The sequence below is a fragment of the Leucoraja erinacea genome, chromosome 5, assembly GCF_028641065.1.
Source record: "Leucoraja erinacea ecotype New England chromosome 5, Leri_hhj_1, whole genome shotgun sequence".
Taxonomy (NCBI): domain Eukaryota; kingdom Metazoa; phylum Chordata; class Chondrichthyes; order Rajiformes; family Rajidae; genus Leucoraja; species Leucoraja erinaceus.
The window spans coordinates 84,633,053-84,649,577 of record NC_073381.1 but is presented as its reverse complement, the minus strand read 5'-3'; the positions used below and the strand labels follow the sequence as shown (position 1 = coordinate 84,649,577).

The 16,525-nt window shown below is 42.6% G+C and overlaps 1 protein-coding gene across 1 annotated transcript in view; it reads left to right on the top strand.

The window, feature by feature from the left end:
- Window positions 1-16,525, top strand: part of LOC129697508 (dynein axonemal heavy chain 8-like) — a 641,267-nt gene that overhangs the window by 606,850 nt on the left and 17,892 nt on the right. Inside the window, 6 exon segments of the mRNA XM_055636144.1 lie at window positions 1,722-1,840; window positions 4,902-5,104; window positions 7,562-7,635; window positions 10,434-10,586; window positions 12,396-12,551; window positions 13,744-13,860. Coding sequence (XP_055492119.1) covers window positions 1,722-1,840; window positions 4,902-5,104; window positions 7,562-7,635; window positions 10,434-10,586; window positions 12,396-12,551; window positions 13,744-13,860 — 822 coding nt within the window.

The window sequence follows — 16,525 nt, the reverse complement described above, 5'->3', positions numbered from 1 at the left end:
ACGTTACAACCACAAACGTAAATGTATTTTATTAGGATTTTATGTGATAGACCAACACAAAGTGGTGCATAATTGTGAAGTGGAAAGAAAATGATACATGGTTTTCAAAATTTTTTTACAAATAAAAAACTGAAAAGTGTGGCGTGCAAAAGTATTCAGCCCCCCTGAGACAATACTTTGTAGAACCACCTTTCGCTGCAATTACAGCTGCAAGTCTTTTGGGGTATGTCTCTACCAGCTTTGCACATCTAGAGACTGAAATTTTTGCCCATTCTTCTTTGCAAAATAGCTCAAGCTCAGTCAGATTGGATGGAGAGCGTCATTGAACAGCAATTTTCAAGTCTTGCCAGAGATTCTCAATTGGATTTAGGTCTGGACTTTGACTGGGCCATTCTAACACATGAATATGCTTTGATCTAAACCATTCCATTGTAGCTCTGGCTGTATGTTTAGGGTCGTTGTCCTGCTGGAAGGTGAACCTCTGCCCCAGTTTCAAGTCTTTTGCAGACTCTAACAGGTTTCTTCCAAGATTGCCCTGTGTTTGGCTCCATCCATCTTCCCATGGGATGACTGGCTGGTGGCCATTATTTTTGGGGTGATGGTGTACCTTCTGGACCTAAATTTCCTTTGATATTCATCCAGTAAATACACTGTAAATTGAACTCAATTAAATTAAAAATTCCTATTTGCTCACCATATTTCCTTTATTTGGTTCCACGCTTTCTTTGTTATAAGATTCCATAATCTCATAAGGTTATAAGTGTTAGTCTTGAAAGTCTTGAAACATATAAGATTGTTAAGGGTTTGGACATGCTAGAGGCAGGAAACATGTTCGCGATGTTGGGGGAGTCCAGAACCAGGGGCCACAGTTTAAGAATAAGAAGTAAGCCATTTAGAACGGAGACGAGGAAACACTTTTTCTCACAGAGAGTGGTGAGTCTGTGGAATTCTCTGCCTCAGATGGCGGTGGAGGCGGGTTCTCAGGATGCTTTCAAGAGTGAGCTAGATAGGGCTCTTAAAATAGCAGTCAGGGGATATGGGGAGAAGGCAGGAACGGGGTACTGATTGGTGATGATCAGCCATGATCACATTGAATGCTCGAAGGGCCGAATGACCTACTCCTGCACCTATTGTCTATTAGGAGTAGAATTAGGCCATTCAGCCCATCGTCTATTCTGCCATTCAATCATTGCTGATCTATCTCGCACTCCTAACCCCATTAGGACTAGGACTTTGCCTCCATCACAGTGAGGATGTGCTTGGTGAACTCACTATGGTGGATGTTTAATTTGTGTTTATTGTATGTTTTGTCTTTATTGGTTCTGTGTATGACTGCAGGCAACATAATTTCGTTCAGACCGAAAGGTCTGAATGACAATAAAGGAATCTAATCTAATCTAATCTAATTCTCCTGCCTTGTCCCCATAATCTGCAACTCTTTGTTGTCTCCACTTACCAACATACTATCCCTTCCCTCCTCCACCTGATTCCATCTGCAAATCAACCATCTTCACCTGGATCCATCTATTGCTTGCCAGCTTTCCCTGTACCGCTCACCATTGCCTAACTCCTCTCTACTCGTTCAGTCTAGATAAAGATTCTTGACCCGAAACATTCCCCTGTTTGTCCATTCCCCTCCTCAGATGCCACCTGATTATAAAATGTGTGATGTCTATATGTTCTCGCTTCAGTTCATTTTACAGTTTGGAACATTGTTGCAGGTAACTAAGAATGAGAAAGCTTGGAAAAACTGGTTTGATACAAATGCCCCAGAAGTGTCAACAATGCCTAATGGATACAGTGATTCTCTAGAAGCATTTGGCAAGCTACTGCTCATCAGGTGAGATACACACTAATTGCAGTACAATTAATACCCTGCGTCCCATTTGTAAGGATACAATTGCATAAGGATTTAGAAACAAAGCCAGCTCGTCAGCCTTATTTCATTAGAATATAATAATAATGATAAATTTTATTTATGGGCGCCTTTCAAGAGTCTCAAGAACACCTTACAAAAATTTAGCAAGTAGAGGAAAAACATGTTAGCGGAATGAAATAAATAGTAGAGACATGACTAGTACACAAATTAAAGACAGAATTCAATTCAAAACACAATATGAGGCAATTAATGCACAGATGAAAAGGGAGGGGACATGGGGCTAAGGATAGGCAGAGGTGAAGAGATGGGTCTTGAGGCGGGACTGGAAGATGGTGAGGGACACGGAATTGCGGATCAGTTGGGGGAGGGAATTCCAGAGCCTGGGAGCTGCCCTGGAGAAGGCTCTGTCCCCAAAACTGCGGAGGTTGGACTTGTGGATAGAGAGGAGACCGGCTGATGTGGATCTGAGGGACCGTGAGGGTTGGTAGGGGGAGAGGAGATCAGTGAGATATGGGGGGGCCAGATGGTGGAGGGCTTTGTAGGTGAGGACCAGGATTTTGTAGGTGATCCGGTGGGAGATGGGAAGCCAGTGAAGTTGTTTGAGGACTGGAGTGATGTGATGCCAGGATTTCGTGTGGGTGATGAGTCGGGCGGCTGCGTTCTGGATCAGTTGGAGTCGGTTGATGTAGGTGGAGCTGATGCCAAGGAGAAGTGAGTTGCAATAGTCCAGTCAGGAGGAGATGAAGGCATGGATGAGTCTTTCAGCAGCGGGAGGTGTGAGAGAGGGTCTGAGTTTGGCGATGTTGCGGAGGTGAAAGAAGGAGGTTTTAATGACATGGCGGATGTGAGGCTCAAGGGAGAGGGTGGAATCAAAGATCACGCCAAGGTTGCGGGCCTGGGGAGATGGGGAGACAGTGGTGCCGTCGATGGTGAGAGTGGGGTTATTGATTTTGCTGAGTGTGGATTTGGAGCCTATGAGGAGGAATTCTGTTTTATCGCTGTTGAGTTTGAGGAAGTTATGTTGCATCCAGGTTTTTATAGCTGACAAACAGGTGTTGATATGGGAAAGGGGGGGGGGGGGGGTTGTGGGGGGATTTGGTGCCGAGGTAGAATATGAGTGATCTTAATTCCAAGCATCCTTTTCGCTTCACATGTAAAACATTTTGCTAACAAAAATCTCTCAATCTAAGTTTGGACAATTTTAATTCATGTTGCTTCAGTAGCTTGCAGTGCCAGACACCCGGATTCGATCTTGACTACTGGTGCTGTCTGAATGGAGTTTGTACATTCTCCCTGTGACTTCATGGGTGAATGGATGGTACTCTGGGTGCTTCAGTTTAATTCCACATTCCAAAGACGTGCAGGTTTGTAGGTTAATTACTTATGGGCCCGTCCCACTTAGGCGACTGTAGGGGACTATGCACATGGTTGCCACATGTTCGCAGGTGGTTGCCGGGAAGTCACCTTCATGGTCGTGAGGAGTTCCCGCATTCTGGGAACTAGTCTCGGCTCATTATGGTTGCCGTGAAGTTTTCAACATGTTGAAAAATTAGCAGCGACTAGAATGAAACCGCCATGGAGAGTAGCGAGAATTCCGAGCCGTAGGTGGGTCGCCAGGAGGTTGAAGGTTCTTGTAGGTTGTAGCCAGTGCCGACCGGTGAATTTTATTGGCTCATTGGGAAAAAAAAGGTAACCAGTAATTTTCAGAACCAAAGATAACCGACCGGTAATGTTAAATGACCGCCGAGCTTCACAGCCGTGTATCTCTGGCTTCTTAGAAGTTGTCTCCACTGCTTCTCCTCCCTCTCCCCCCACTTTTAAATGACTTACCTTACACTGTGCTTTAGCCTTCTTTTCACAGCACCAACCTTCCTGTTCTTCTCAGTGTGTGTCTGCATCACCTTGGCCTTGCACCGTGTGAATTTTTTAGACAGCGCTCCCCCAGCTTGCCCTGTCCCCTGCCTGCACAATGGGCTGGTGAAGGAAGCGGTGTGTGTCTGTGTGCGTCTGTGTGCGTGTGTGTGTTCTACTTTGACAGTCGCCGTTCCAGTTGCCAGCGACTGAAAAATCACCTGTGGGACAGGCCCATCAGACTTCGTTCCTCCCACATTCTTGAGTGCATTAGGCAGCAAGCTTTCACCATTCTGTTCGGTTATGTGCAACGTCTTCCACCCTTGATAGGCTTGCATCCCGGGCTTCCAAATCTTTCTGGAATGTTCACCTCCATGTGAGTTTTGGTCGGTCTCTTTTCCTTCTTCCGTCAGGTTGCCATGTCATTACTATTACATATGGAAGGAAACCAGGTAACCAGAGAAAATCTGTGCAGTCAGAGGGAGACTGTGCAAACGCCATGCAGACAGCAGCTCGAGCCAGAATCAAACCCATGTATGCTACACCATGAGTAGTTAAATTGACCATTATCCTCTTCCACACATATTCTAAAATCTATTATCATTGGTCCTTAAAAATTCCCTCACAGATACTTTAATGTCAGGATTCAGATACATTGTAGTGGTGATAAAAGTATTTTACTCCCGCACTGAAATTGTTTTTGCTATTTATTTAAAAAAAAAAATAATAATTTTTAAAAATTCCCAGAACGGCCGCCGGAACAATTCTTCAGCGCTAGCTAGCACCCCGAGAAATTATATCCAGGACAGGCAGGAGAAAACCGCATTTTAACCCCCCCCCCTCCCCTCCCCCTCGTCAAAGGCGCCAAAGTCGCGCACACGGCCAGTGACAGAACTGCAGCGCCGCTGAAGGTAAGTTTGGTAACATACCTACTGGGGGCAATTGTACAGAGGGCTAATGAATGTACAAATCCCACATCTTCGGTACGAAACCTACTCGGTCACAGGGAGAACATACAAACTCCACACAGACAGCAGCCGAGGTCAGGGTTGAATCTGGGTTTCTGGTGCTTTAAGGCAGTGGCTCTACCAGCTGTACCACTGTGCCACACTGTTCTATTGCATCTCCACTCTTCCAAACATGGTAACGTCATCTGTTCTCCACTTCACAGGTCATGGTGTCCCGACAGAATTCTATCCCAAGCTCGAAACTACATTTCTGAAGCAATGGGATCAAAATATGCCGAGCCAGTGATTCTACACCTGGAGACAACATGGGAAGAAAGTGATATACAAACTCCTCTGATTTGCTTCCTGTCCATGGGATCGGATCCCAGCAATCAAATTGAAGGATTGGCCAAAAAGCTTGAAATTGGTAAGAATGTTATCTGAAAACATCTGCTTGAGCGTTCTGGTGTTTCATGAATTCATTTGATTGTTTTCAATACTTTTGCAATATTTTTCCCTAACTGCCATCAAAAGAAATCATCATAAACAAGTCTATTTTTGATGTTTTTTACATCACAACTGTCAGGGCAGTGCCAGTGTGATAGTGTTTCTGGGTTGTACTCAGTGGTTTAGGAATAGGCTTTCTTGAACCATATATATGTTCAATATATCAATACATACAATACAATATCAATACAATACATAGGTATATGTTCAATATATACATACAAATGAACATATGTATTACTTGACCAGAAAACAATATAATGATGTTTAACTTTTTAGAGGTACTAATAGAACAGTATGTGCTGTTGTACAAATAAAACGCTGGTTATATATTTAAGCAAATCTGTTATTCACTTCAAGGTTCAAGGTCAGTTTATTGTCACATGTACCAATTAAGTTACAGTGAAATTTGAGTTGCCATACAGCCATGCTCAATGAAAAGTAAAAGCCACACAGCTACATAAAATAAAATGTAACATAAACATCCACCGTGGCAACTTCCTCACTGTGATGGAAGGTAATAAAGTCCAATCTTCTTCCTCTTAATTCCTGTAATTGATAGTATCAGTTAGCTATGATTCATGTTCGTTTCTCTTTTTTAATATTTATCTTCTGCCTGCCTGTCTCTTTCATGTCTAATATTTTCTCTCCTTCCAGCAACGTAAATATTCCTCCTTTTCTTGAAAGTTGTTTTCTCTCTCTCTCTATCAGTTAGTGAAGGGGAACATGAACCATACTTCATTGAAATAAGCTACCTGATTGCCCCCAGGATCAGCTGAACTTCCAGGCCCATCCCAGCATTCGTGAAAGATGTGGATAAGTTAACAATGATGTGGATTTCTAGAACCAACAACTGCATCTTGGAAAAAAACAGGCATATTTTGACTTTAAATTGACATTTTGAACCTACTTGCATCTTTTAAATTCCATAAAGTTTCTGAAATTGCGATATAATCTGTTCCAGAATCCTTCTTCATCTTGTGGTTATCTGGCATAACATCATGTTCTTTGGTTCACTTATACATCCTGAGTATTGAATGGGGAAATGCTAGGAGACTGGAAATGTTCATTCCTGCTTGATTAGATTTGAATGGTTTCTATCGTAGAGTCGCAGAGAAATGCAGATAGAAATAGGCTCTCTGGCCTACCACGTCCTCACCAAGCCTCAACCGCTCGCTAAAGGTCCTGTCCCACTTGGCGATTTTTTTCGCCGGCTGCTGGCGTCAATCAGTGTCGCTAAAAGATTTTGAACATTTCAAAATCCAGCTGCGACAAAAAAAGTAAATGGCCTACTCCTGCACTTCTTGTCTATTGTCTATTGCCTAACTAACACTCCGCAAATTTTTCGGTGACCTGATACGTCAGTCAATGATGCCAGCAGTCGCCGAAAAAATCACCAAGTGGGACAAGCCCTTTAACTAATCCTGCATCAATTTCAGTTTTATTCTCCCCATATTCATTGACATACCCTGATTCTACCACTCACCTTACAGTGGCCAATTAATTCACCAATTTACAGTGGCCAATTAATCTACCAAACCACGCATTTTAAGAATGTAGTTGGAAGCTGGAGCACCTGTAGAAAACCTATATGTTCAAAGTCAAAAGTCAGTCAAAGTAGCCTTTATTGTGGTCTGAATGAAATGTTGTTGCCTTGCAGTCCTACATATAGTAAAAATGACAAAAACACACAATAAACACAAAGTAACATCCACAGTGAGTTCACCAGGCACCTCCTCACTGTGATGAAAGGCAAAAGTCTTAAGTCTTTGTCTCTTCCCTTCTTATTCTCCCTCTGCGCTGAGGCGATCCAGGCTTCAGATGTTGTGACCCCGCTGGGCGATGGTAAGTAATGTCAGTCCCGCGGCTGAATCCGAGCTCCACGAACGGGCCGGTTCAACTACGCGGCCTGGGGTGGTCGAAGCTGCGGCCCTCCAGTCCAGCGGACGCAGCTGTTGTTGCAGGAGCTCCGGAGAACAGGTCACTTAACTGGGACCTGCAAGCTCCCGACAATGTCGTCCACTGGGCCTGCGGTCGGGTCGGGTGGCCGCTGCCGCCGGAACACTGCCCCAGCTCCGAGGCCGGGTCGCCCCTGCCGCTGCCCCAACTCCGAGGCCGGGTCGCTGCTGCCCCAGCTCCCAGCACGGGAAGAACATGCAAACTCCACACCAACATCACTGCAATTTACTCCACTAGCACCTATTATCTCCTTGTGAAAGGTGATTGGACATCTCACTCGGCACGCCTTAAATCTCATGAATTTTGTACACTGGAGGTTAGCAATCTGTTTTGAGTTACACCAATCTAGTATATTAGTTCTGTGGTGAACTGCAGTTGACACTTGCACACGGAAGAGTAACTAATATGGTTTCTATAGTTTGTAGGGCAATATCAATGGGTCAGGGACAAGAAGTACATGCCAGAAAGCTGATGGCGATGTCCATGCAACAGGTTGGTAAAAATATATGAATATTATTCAATTAAAATTAAACTTCATGCCATCAGCTACTTGGTTTCATGTTTTCAAAGATTATTGTGAACTTTTCAAAATATTTTTTCTTATGTTGTGGAATCCATTGCCAGCTTTCTCAAAAGGCAACTGTAATAATTGTTAGTTAGGCAATAGACAAGAGGTGCAGGAGTAGGCCATTCAGCCCTTCGAGCCAGCACTGCCATTCACTGTGATCATGGCTGATCATCCACATATGTTACCCCGTTTCTGCATTATCACCTTATCCCCTGACTCCGCTATCTTTAAGAGCTCCATCTAACTTATTCTTGAAAGCATCCAGAGAATTGGCCTCCACTGCCTTCTGAGGCAGAGAATTCCACAGAATCGCAATTCTCTGGGTAATATAGTTTTTCCTCATCTCCTTTCCAAATGGCCTTTAAACTGTGGCCCCTGGTTCTGGACTCCCCCAACATCAGGAACATGTTTCCTGCCTCCAGCGTGTCCCTTAATAATCTTATATGTTTCAATAAGGTTTCCTCTCATCCTTCTAAATTCCTGAGTATACAAGCCCAGTCGCTCCATTTTATCAACATATGATAGTCCCGCCATCCAATGAATTAACCTTGTGAACCAACGCTGCACTCCCTCAATAGCAAGAATGTCCTTCCTCAAATTTGGAGTCCAAAACTGCACACAATACTCCAGGTATGGTCTCACTAGGACCCTGTACAACTGCAGAAGGACCTAATTTGAGGAAGGACATTTTTGCTATTGAGGGAGTGCAGCGTAGGTTTACAAGGTTAATTCCCGAGATTGCGGGACTGTCATATGCTGAGAGAATGGAGCGGCTGGGCTTGTACACTCTGGAGTTTAGAAGGATGAGAGGGAATCTTATTGAAACATTTAAGATTGTTAAGGGTTTGGACACGCTAGAGGCAGGAAATATGTTGGGGGAGAGTCCAAAACCAGGGGGCCACAGTTTAAGAATAAGGGGTAAGCCATTTAGAACGGAGATGAGGAAACACTTTTTCTCACAGAGAGTTGTGAGTCCGTGGAATTCTCTGCCTCACATCTAGCTCTAAGTGGTGGCCGGTTCTCTGGATACTTTCAAGAGAGAGCTAGATAGGGCTCTTAAAGATAGCAGAGTCAGGGAATATGGGGAGAAGGCAGGAACAGGGTACTGATTGGGGATGATCAGCCATGATTACATTGAATGGCGGTGCTGAATGGGCTACTCCTGCACCTATTTTCTATTGTCTATTGACCTCTTTGCTCCTATACTCCACTCCTCTTGTTATGAAGGCCAACATGTCATTAGCTTTCTTCACTGCCTGCTGTATCTGCCTGCTTACTTTCAGTGAGTGATGAACAAGGATCTTTGTACTTCCCCTTTTCCTAACTTGACACCATTCAGATAATAATCTGCCTTCATGTTTTTGCCACCAAAGTGGATGACATAACATTTATCAACATTAAACTTCATCTGCCATGAATCTGTCCACTCACCCAACCTGTCCAAGTCACCCTACATTCTCATAGCATCCTCAATATACATCCTCACAGTTCACACTGCCACCCAGCTTTGTGTCACCTGCAAATTTACTAAAGTTATTTTTAATTCCTTCATCTAAATCATTGATGTATATTGTAAATAGCGGTGGTCCCAGCAGCGAGCCTTGCGGTACCCCACTAGTCACTGCCTGCCATTCTGAAAGGGACTCGTTAATCCCTACTCTTTGTTTCCTCCCCGATGCAATGTGAATCAGAAATTAACACGTATATTGCTGTGGTATCAACTATAAAACCCGACCACGTAGTATTGTTTCGGTTCGTGTTATGGATGGCAATTTCCTTCCAATTTTTATTGTGAATCATAAGTGCATATTTTTAATGTAACTGTTATCTCAGCAAAGTTGTGTGACTGGGTATCTAATTTGATGAGATTCATGTCAAATATAGCAACCATGTTTAACATTCACAGATATCTGATATTCAACAACAGGATGATCTACCTTCTCCTATGCTTAAACTGTGCTATTTAAAGGTATCCTCCCTCTGGCTTTTTATATTTCACTCCTCTCCTCTTATCTGATAGTCTCCTTTCCATCTCTAACCTTCATCTACCAAGCAGCCAATCAACCCCCCCCCCCCCCCCCCCCCCCCCCCCCCCCCCCCACATACCACCTGTCCATCTATCATTTGCCATGCTTTATTCTGCCCCCACCTCTAGTCTAGCTTTCTCCCCCTGTTGCAATCAGTCTGAAGAAGGCTCCTGATACAAAAGATCACCTATCCATGTGCACCAGAGATACTTCCTGACCTGAGTAACTCCAGCGCTTGTTTTTGTAAACCAGCATCTATAGTTCTTTTTGTCTCTTTTCTCTTTGTTTCAGGTTTTCAACATTCATAGCACGTTTTAAATTTCGTAAGTTTTAGATCAGGATAATCGTTGAATCTGCTACTTACTTACTTTTCTGGCACTTTGGAGAAACCCCTGTTTCCATATGAATTGGTTTCCACCACCTCTAGGGAAAAGAGCAATCAGATAGGAGCTTCACTAGGGTCATTCACAGCTTTATCGATTTCACAGTGAGGAAGTGGTTAACCTCCAAGTACCATGAAGATCTTTCTAAATCTGGTTCATCGAATCAGCCTCTCATCTAATCCCATGACATTCTACAGGGTTTCAGCAGAGTAATATATGCTTGTTTTTTCAAATGATTAATGCATTTAGCAATCTACAATTATTACAATGACATTTTTCACTTCCCTAATAAAACAACTTGTTATAACTCAGGGTGGATGGGTCTTACTGCAAAACTGCCACTTAGGTCTGGAGTTTATGGATGAGATGCTGGAGATTCTGCTAACAAGCGAGAATGTAAATGAATCTTTCCGAGTATGGATCACCACCGAGCCGCATCCAAAGTTTCCGATCACACTGCTACAGGTTAGTGTTTGTACTGTTGGGGATCAAGTGAAGTGAATTTGATACATAGATGCCCAAATAGTTCTCTAATGTACCCTCTGGTCTGGAGTGATAAAGAAATTTGATTCATTAAATTTTATTTCACAGAATATCCAAGATTTTGTGTAACCTAGAATAAATAAGTTGCAACAAGAACTGTGGGATAATTTTCAAAGTCAGAGGTATTAAGGCAGAACCAGCAGGGTGACTAAGGATCACAAAGTGCTGGAGTAACTCAGCAGGTCAGGCAGCATCTCTGGAGAACATGGATAGATGACGTTTCTAGTCGAGATCCTTCTTCAGACTAATTGTAGGATGGAGCAGAAAGCTAGAAGAGTGGAGAGGCTGGACAAAGAGAGGCAGGTAACAGGTGGGCACAGGCGAAAGGGTTTTTTGATATGCAGATGGTTGGAATGAATAGCCAGAGATAAAAGCAGAAGGTGTGAGACAGAATTGAAGAGTTGCTATTTGTGAAGTCAGAGGGAGAAAAGTAGCAGAACTGGGTGGGAGAAATTGGTGGGAGTCCAGGTGGGGCAAAGAGGAGGGTAGTAGGGGAGAACGTAGGTGGGGGGTGGGGGGGGGGGGGGGGGGGGAGGTGGTTTATCTAACTCCCTCTTACATATAGCCAATGAACTGGCCTCAACTACCTTCTGTGGCAGAGAATTCCACAGATTCACCACTCTCTGTGTAAAAAATGATTTTCTCATCTTGGTCCTAAAAGATTTCCCCCTTATCCTTAAACCTTATCCATAAATCTCCTTTGTGAGAGATGACCTAAAATTGGACAATTCAATGTTCATACGCAAGCGGAATGTGATGTGCTGTTCCCCCAGTTTGCATGTCGCCTCACTCTGGCGCAATGGAGGAGGCCCAGGATAGAAAACACATTATGGGAATGCGTGGACGAGTTAAAATGGTTAGCAACCAAGAGTGCAAATGTTCAGCGAAACAGTCGCCGAGTCTACGCTTCTCTTCTGTGAGCTCAGGACAGAGATTGGGTAATATTGGTGAATGAGGCAATATTTGTTAGTGAAATGCACCAATATTTTGTCAGATCAACTTAGAATTTCATTTCTTTGTGTCCGTGTACCATTGCTGCTACTTCCTCTGTAGCCCATTACGGGATCATTCTGGGGGGAATCAATACCTTCATTCCTGATCTTTTGACTCCGAAGTTCATAAAGTTGTGGCTTCACAGCCCTTTGGGTCTCTTCTGGCCTTAAAATTCTTAGGCTTGTGTCAGTTGGTAGCAATCTCACATTAAAATCGTAGTGAAAAGATTATTAAATCATGCCTCCAGAGAATTCATAAATTAAGCTAAGGAAATCTTACACTATTACAGTTGCCAGAATTTCAATCATTCATTAAACCAAGGTTCAGTTTGTGATCTCAACTGACTATAGAAATACATTATTCAAAAAGAAACAACATCTGACCAACTTTTATTCTAAACATGTGAAATAGATTATCAGATCATTTGCCTTGTTGTTTTCATGTTGCAGTTGCCATGTTTCCTTGTGTTGCAGCAGAATTGACATAAATTCTGATTCACTAAAAAATGGTTCACTAGTTGTAAAAGTTTGTTTTACTTGCTGTAATTCTAATTATTCACAATTCTGATGAAAAATCACCAATCTACATCATCAACTTTGATTCTCTCTCCGTTCATGGTGCCCAACATAATTCAAGTATTTTATTTTTAATTCAGATTGTCAGCATGTAGAGCATTTTGCTTTTGTATCATCCCTTTCATTGTTAACTGATTCGTAATTTACTTTGTCTATTTTACAGACTTCCATCAAATTCACCAATGAACCTCCTCAGGGAGTGCGTGCAGGGCTGAAAAGAACATTTACTGCAATCTCACAAGACCAAATAGAATATTCCAACCTGCCCATGTGGAAACCACTACTGTATGCAATTGCTTTTCTGCACACCACTGTTCAGGTAAATGACCCCTTACCCAACTGTACTTTGCTCTGATTAGATCCTCTGATTTCATATTGTGAAACACAATGAGTGGTGTTAACTCTACATGCTTACAAAAGCTAAGCAGGTAGCTAATACCCACTGACTTTGCTTCCCTGCCCTTTCCCCATAATCCTTGATTCTCTTTATTGATTAGAAACCTATCCATCTCAGCCTTTAATATAATCAAAGGCACTGCTCCCACAATTCTCTGTAAAATAGAAAGTACCCGACAACAACCATCTGAGAGCTTCTTTCTCATTTCAGTCTTATTTTGCGAATATGCTATTATAAGACAGGAAATGAAAATGGTACATTGGACCTGGAGGATTTGAGTATAATTGTAGTCATATTGTTCCAATTATTAAGAGACTACATCTAAAATATTGTGCACAGGTCTTGATTCCATAACCCAGGGAAGGATTTTTGTAATCGTAACGGTTTCACCAGACTGATTCCTGCGATCCATATCCTTCTATCCTGTGCATAGTCATGTGCATATCTAAAAGTCTCTTAAATGCTACTATTGTATCTGCTTCCACCATCAATGGTGGAGCTGCATATTCCACCATTCTCTATTTTTTTAATATGGCCTCTGGTCTTTGATATTTCCACGCTGGGGAAAAGGGTCTATCCTTTCTCATAATTGTATGATGCTGTCAGATCTCACCATAGCCTCTGATGCTCCAAAAGAAACAAACTAAGTTTGTATAACCTCTCTACCTTGATACTTACTGAATTATAGTTACTATCCCCAAAATGCTTTTCCACTAATACTCCAAACACTTATCTAGCTACATTCCTTGAAATTATGTCCAGTACTATTCTTCTCTCGTGGGATTACCAATGTACTGTTTCAAAAACTGCCCTGTTTGCACTATAAACATTTCCAGACAATTGATGCATGGATAGATAATGTTTAGAGGGATATGGGACAAACAGAAAAATGGGATTGGCTAAGGAAGCAATGGATGCAAGAAAGAGTTGGGTTAACACAGATTAGACATGTTGGGCCAAAAGCGCCTGTTGTTGTGCTGTATAATTTATCAGACTCTAATATTTGGTAAGTTGAAAACGCCCTACCACCAATGTAATTATTCTTGTTAAAATTTGATTGATTTTGATTTTACTAGAAAGTGACTAAGAATTTGTTTTGCTTATCGATTGTCAGGAACGGCGAAAGTTTGGTCCACTGGGTTGGTGTATTCCATATGAGTTTAACTCCTCAGATTTCACAGCTAGTGTCCAATTCATACAGAACCATCTAGATGACTGTGATAAAAAGAAGGTATGTATCAAACTCTTTCTATGTGATAATATTGATTCGGAAACATTTCAATATTACAGATTTTCAGCGTAAAAGCTAGAAGATTGATGGGCAAATGACTTTGTTTTCTCCCTACAAATCCTGCTTGACCTGTTGAGTATTTCTGACACTTCTGTTTTTATTTTCAATCATCAGCACAGAACGTTGATTTTGAATATCAAACAATACCTTTGCACAGAAATTGATAATCACCAGTTTTGATGTGCTGAAATATTGTTGTGTACTAGACCCAGATCAGTTACCACAAAAAGATTGTAAAGTTGGGTGCCACCACGTGTGCAACAGTGATAATGTGGATTTAATTTCACTTAATTTGTTACTTTGTAAACTGTGCATCTTGGTTTATCACAGCCGCCGAAACTCCACTTTACAGGAATCAGAGAAAGCCAATAACCCAGAAAAGCACGCTGTTCATAGTGGCCAGATTACAGCAGTATGATACGTATCATATAATAGAAAGAGGGCAACGTGCACCAAGATTATCTGACAGTGGCAATGAAGTCCTGATTAATAAGATATATGACAGATGCAACAGGCAATGGAACACACAAAAGCCGCTGATGCTGGCATCTGGAGCAACAAACAAACTGGCGAAGGAACTCTATGGGTCAAGCAACATCTGTGGATAGAAAGCAATGGTCAACACTTCGGGTTAAGGCCCTGCATTAGGCCTGAGAGAGGAAAGAGGAGTTAGCCAATATAGAGGAGAGGGGGACTGGTGAGATGCATGTGAGAAGTGATTGATGGACCAAGGAGGGTGAAATATGACTGGCAGATGGAGCCAGATAGAGGGATGAGTGGAATTGGGAGGCAGAGACAGGTTGATTATAGATGGAGGCAAGTAGATGGGAAATAAAATAAATAAAAACTTCCTTATCACCTTCCTGACTTATAACATTCCTGCGCTAGCAGCCTTTGAGTTCCTCCTTATTACCTTCTAGCAGCTGTTTTCACTTTCACTGACCCCTCCACTGACTATCTGTCTTTTTTTTCTCTTCTCCTTTGTTTTCTTTTTGTAACTATTCTGTCTGCTTCCACCCATCATTCCCATGCCTTTGTGAAACCCAACTTCACACCTCCTTTCCCATACCAGTCTCCATCTGCCTGTCACCCCTCATCCATCCTTGGTCCACCATTTACCTGCTGTCTCACCCCTCTACCCCTTCTCTTTACACTTGCTATCTTCCCTCTTAGTCCTGACTCCCAAAATGTTGAGGAGTCCTTTCTATCCACGGATGCAGCTCAATTCACCAAGTTCCTCCAATAGATTGTAGACACAAGGAACTGCAGATGCTGGTTTACAAAGAGAAAATACAAAGTGCTGGAGTAAGTCAGCAAGTCAGACAGCATCTCTGGAAGACACGGATAGGTTCCAGTTAGGATTGGGACCCTTCTTCAGATGAATTGGTTGGGGAGGGATGCCGGAATAGAGGTGGGGCAGAACAAAGCCTGTTAAGTGATAGCTGGATACAGGATTTTGATTAGCAGATGGGTGGACAAAGGCAGAAAATAAGAAAAAAAGGCCATAACATCAGCAGAGAAGTGAGTGAAATGTGTTGAAAGGGGGAGGAGAGAGAGGCGGGATAGTGAGATAAATGGGTGCGCATCTGGTTGGGGCTCTGGGAAGAGAGGGGGGAAAAGAGGTTGAGGGGAGGTTTCTGTATTTTATAAAATTCGAGAATTCAATGTTCATACCATTGGGTTGTAAGCTACCCAAGCAGAATATGAATTGCTATTCCTGAAGTTTGCATGGAGTCTGACTATGACAATAGAGAAGGCCCAGGACAGCAACTCAATTACTTAAATGAACAATCTACAGGAGTTAAAGTTAAAATAAAAGAAGTTAGCTGTGATCAAGTCCTTCATCCTGACAAAGGCTGTTGCTGAATTCATAGCTGTTCGAGAGCCTTACTCCACTCTCACAAGTAACTTCCTGCCTTTCTTTATTTCTCAACACCACTCAACCACATCTACATTCATTTCATAAAGCCAAGGTCATCCTTCTATATTGCACTATCATGATTAATGAGCCATTCCACCATGTTTTCCTGGCATCCTATCCTTCCCAAATATACCATAGAAAATAGGTGCAGGAGTAGGCCATTCGGCCCTTCGAGCTTGCACCGACATTCAATATGCTCATGGCTGACCATCCAACTCAGTATCCTGTACCTGCCTTCTCTCCATACCCCCTGATCCCTTTAGCCACAAGGGCCACATCTAACTCCCTCTTAAATATAGCCAATGAACTGGCCTCAACTACCTTCTGTGGCAGAGAATTCCAGAGATTCACCACTCTCTGTGTGTGAAAAATGTTTTTCTCATCTCGGTCCTAAAAGACTTCCCCCTTATCCTTAAACTGTGACCCCTTGTTCTGGACTTCCCCAACATCGGGAACAATCTTCCTGCATCTAGCCTGTCCATCCCCTTAAGAATTTTGCAAGTTTCTATAAGATCCCCCCTCAATCTTCTAAATTCTAGCGAGTACAAGCCGAGTATATCCAGTCTTTCTTTATATGAAAGTCCTGCCATCCCAGGAATCAGTCTGGTGAACCTTCTCTGTACTCCCTCTATGGCAAGAATGTCTTTCCTCAGATTAGGAGACCAAAATTGTACACAATACTCC